The sequence below is a fragment of the Trichosurus vulpecula genome, chromosome 5 (assembly GCF_011100635.1).
Source record: "Trichosurus vulpecula isolate mTriVul1 chromosome 5, mTriVul1.pri, whole genome shotgun sequence".
NCBI lineage: Eukaryota > Metazoa > Chordata > Mammalia > Diprotodontia > Phalangeridae > Trichosurus > Trichosurus vulpecula.
The window spans coordinates 267010458-267012405 of NC_050577.1; the positions used below are offsets into that span (position 1 = coordinate 267010458).

At 44.3% G+C, this 1948-nt stretch overlaps 1 protein-coding gene across 1 annotated transcript; it reads left to right on the top strand.

Annotated features, from left to right (window-relative positions):
- The first annotated feature begins 592 nt into the window (after positions 1–592).
- On the top strand, positions 593–1522 carry LOC118849478 (olfactory receptor 9-like). Its single transcript, XM_036758342.1, has one exon. It carries the CDS (start codon positions 593–595, stop codon positions 1520–1522), a length of 930 nt encoding a protein of 309 aa, XP_036614237.1.
- The last annotated feature ends 426 nt before the right edge of the window (positions 1523–1948 follow it).

Genomic DNA, 1948 nt, shown 5'->3' on the forward strand with positions numbered 1-1948 from the left:
TTAAAGTTTCCCCCCTTCTTTGTATTTTTCTTCTATGTTTCACTCTCTCTGCCTCAAAGTGTTCCTCTGCTCTCTCCATTCTCTCTGTTCTCCCTCCCTCTCCCTCTCTCTCTCTCTCTGTTCTCTCTCTCTCTCTCCCTCTCTCTCTCTCTCTCTCTCTCTCTCTCTCTCTCTCTCTCTCTCTCTCTCTCTCCATTTCTTTACTCTTTGTCCTCCCCCCATACTATTTCTCTGTGCCTGCCCGTATCTGCCACATTGCCAGTCACTTTTAATACTCAAAGACTGAGGTTTCTGTCCGTAGATCTGAGGGCTTTGTGAGGTAGAGGGGGCCACAGTAATGTTATATAAAGCAACTTGCTTCCTGGCTAGATCTCAATGTACTTCTTATAATTAAAAAAATTTATTTATGTTACAGTTTTCTCAGAAAAGACATTCTAATATCCCACTAGCCATCCATCACAATGTCCACACATGGGCAGATCTTGTCTTGTCTGGCTTGGATCATAATATAGCAATTTGTCTACTTCTTTCTCTTCTTTGGGTATATTAATACCTCTCCCTTGGTCCTGTCCCCAGATGAAGATTTAGGGATATGGATGGTGCTAATGGGACAGCAGTGACAGAGTTTATTTTGTTGGGATTTTCATATTTGGGGGCCTACCAGAGTGCCCTCTTTTGGGGAGTGCTCTTTGTTTACTTGGTCACTTTGCTGGGCAACTCTCTGATCATCACCCTTACCCTGCTGGACCCAGCCCTGAGCACTCCCATGTACTTCTTCCTTCGACATCTCTCTACAATAGAGATCCTCTATACTACGACTATTGTGCCTAGGATGCTGACTGATCTCCTCTTCTCACATCCTGCCATGTCTCCTGCCAGCTGCTTCAGCCAGATGTATTTCTTTGCCCTCTTTGGCATTGCTGAATGCTGCCTGCTCACTGCCATGGCTTATGACCGTTATGCTGCCATTTGCCAGCCCCTGCATTATGCCATGCTGATGAACCGGCATGTATGTGTGGGTATGGTGGGTGCTTCCTATCTAATGGGCATCATCACAGGCACCATGCACTCCATATTCATCTTTACCTTGCCCTTTCATGGAACTAAAATTGTTCACCATTTTCTATGTGACATTTTGCCTGTTTTGGGAGTGGCAAGTGGAGACACATTTTCAGGCATGGTTGTCGATCTTATTGTCACCCTGCTCTTTATCATGACTCCCTTTGCGCTGATAGTGTTTTCCTATGTTCGCATCCTCATTACCATCCTTGGGGTGTCCTCTGCTCAGGGGCGCCAAAAAGTCTTCTCTACTTGCTCTTCCCATCTACTGGTTGTCACACTCTTCTTTGGGACTGGGACCATTGCCTACATGAGACCTGGAGCCAATGTTACTCAGGACATGGACCAAATCCTCTCCCTTTTCTACACAGTTTTAACTCCCATGCTCAACCCTTTTATCTATACCCTGAGGAACAAGGAGGTGATAGGAGCTCTGAGGCGCAAGGTAACAGAACACCTTTGAAGTTCTTGTCTGGTCCAGTGGTTTGCTTGGCTTCCTTTTTGGTGAGTTGAGAGTTGCTTCCTGTTTTTTGTTTTTTTCTTTAAACTAAATTTTATATTTATAGCTACAAAACATTTATTTGTTCTTCCACTCTCCAATCCTGATCTAGTCTTCTACTAATGGAAAAGCAAAACCTTTGTTGCAATCTATATAGTCAAAGAAAAGAAATTCCTATATTGGCATTTCCCAAAAGTGAGTGTTCTTCATCCTCATGACCTGACCTTTGTAAAATGGGGGAAAGGGCTGAACTCCCGGATCTTTTGCGTAGTAGGGAGATTCCTGGAGGATGATGGTTGAGATGGGCCTGGTGTTTCAGAAGGAAATCCTTCCTTTTCTCAAAGTCCCAGGAATTTCTGTCAGTTTTCACCTAAGACTCTGATGTGGTAG

Coding starts and splice junctions, on each gene's coding strand:
- LOC118849478 (XM_036758342.1), top strand. CDS start 593: ATGGATGGTGCTAATGGGACAGCAGTGACAGAGTTTATTTTGTTGGGA.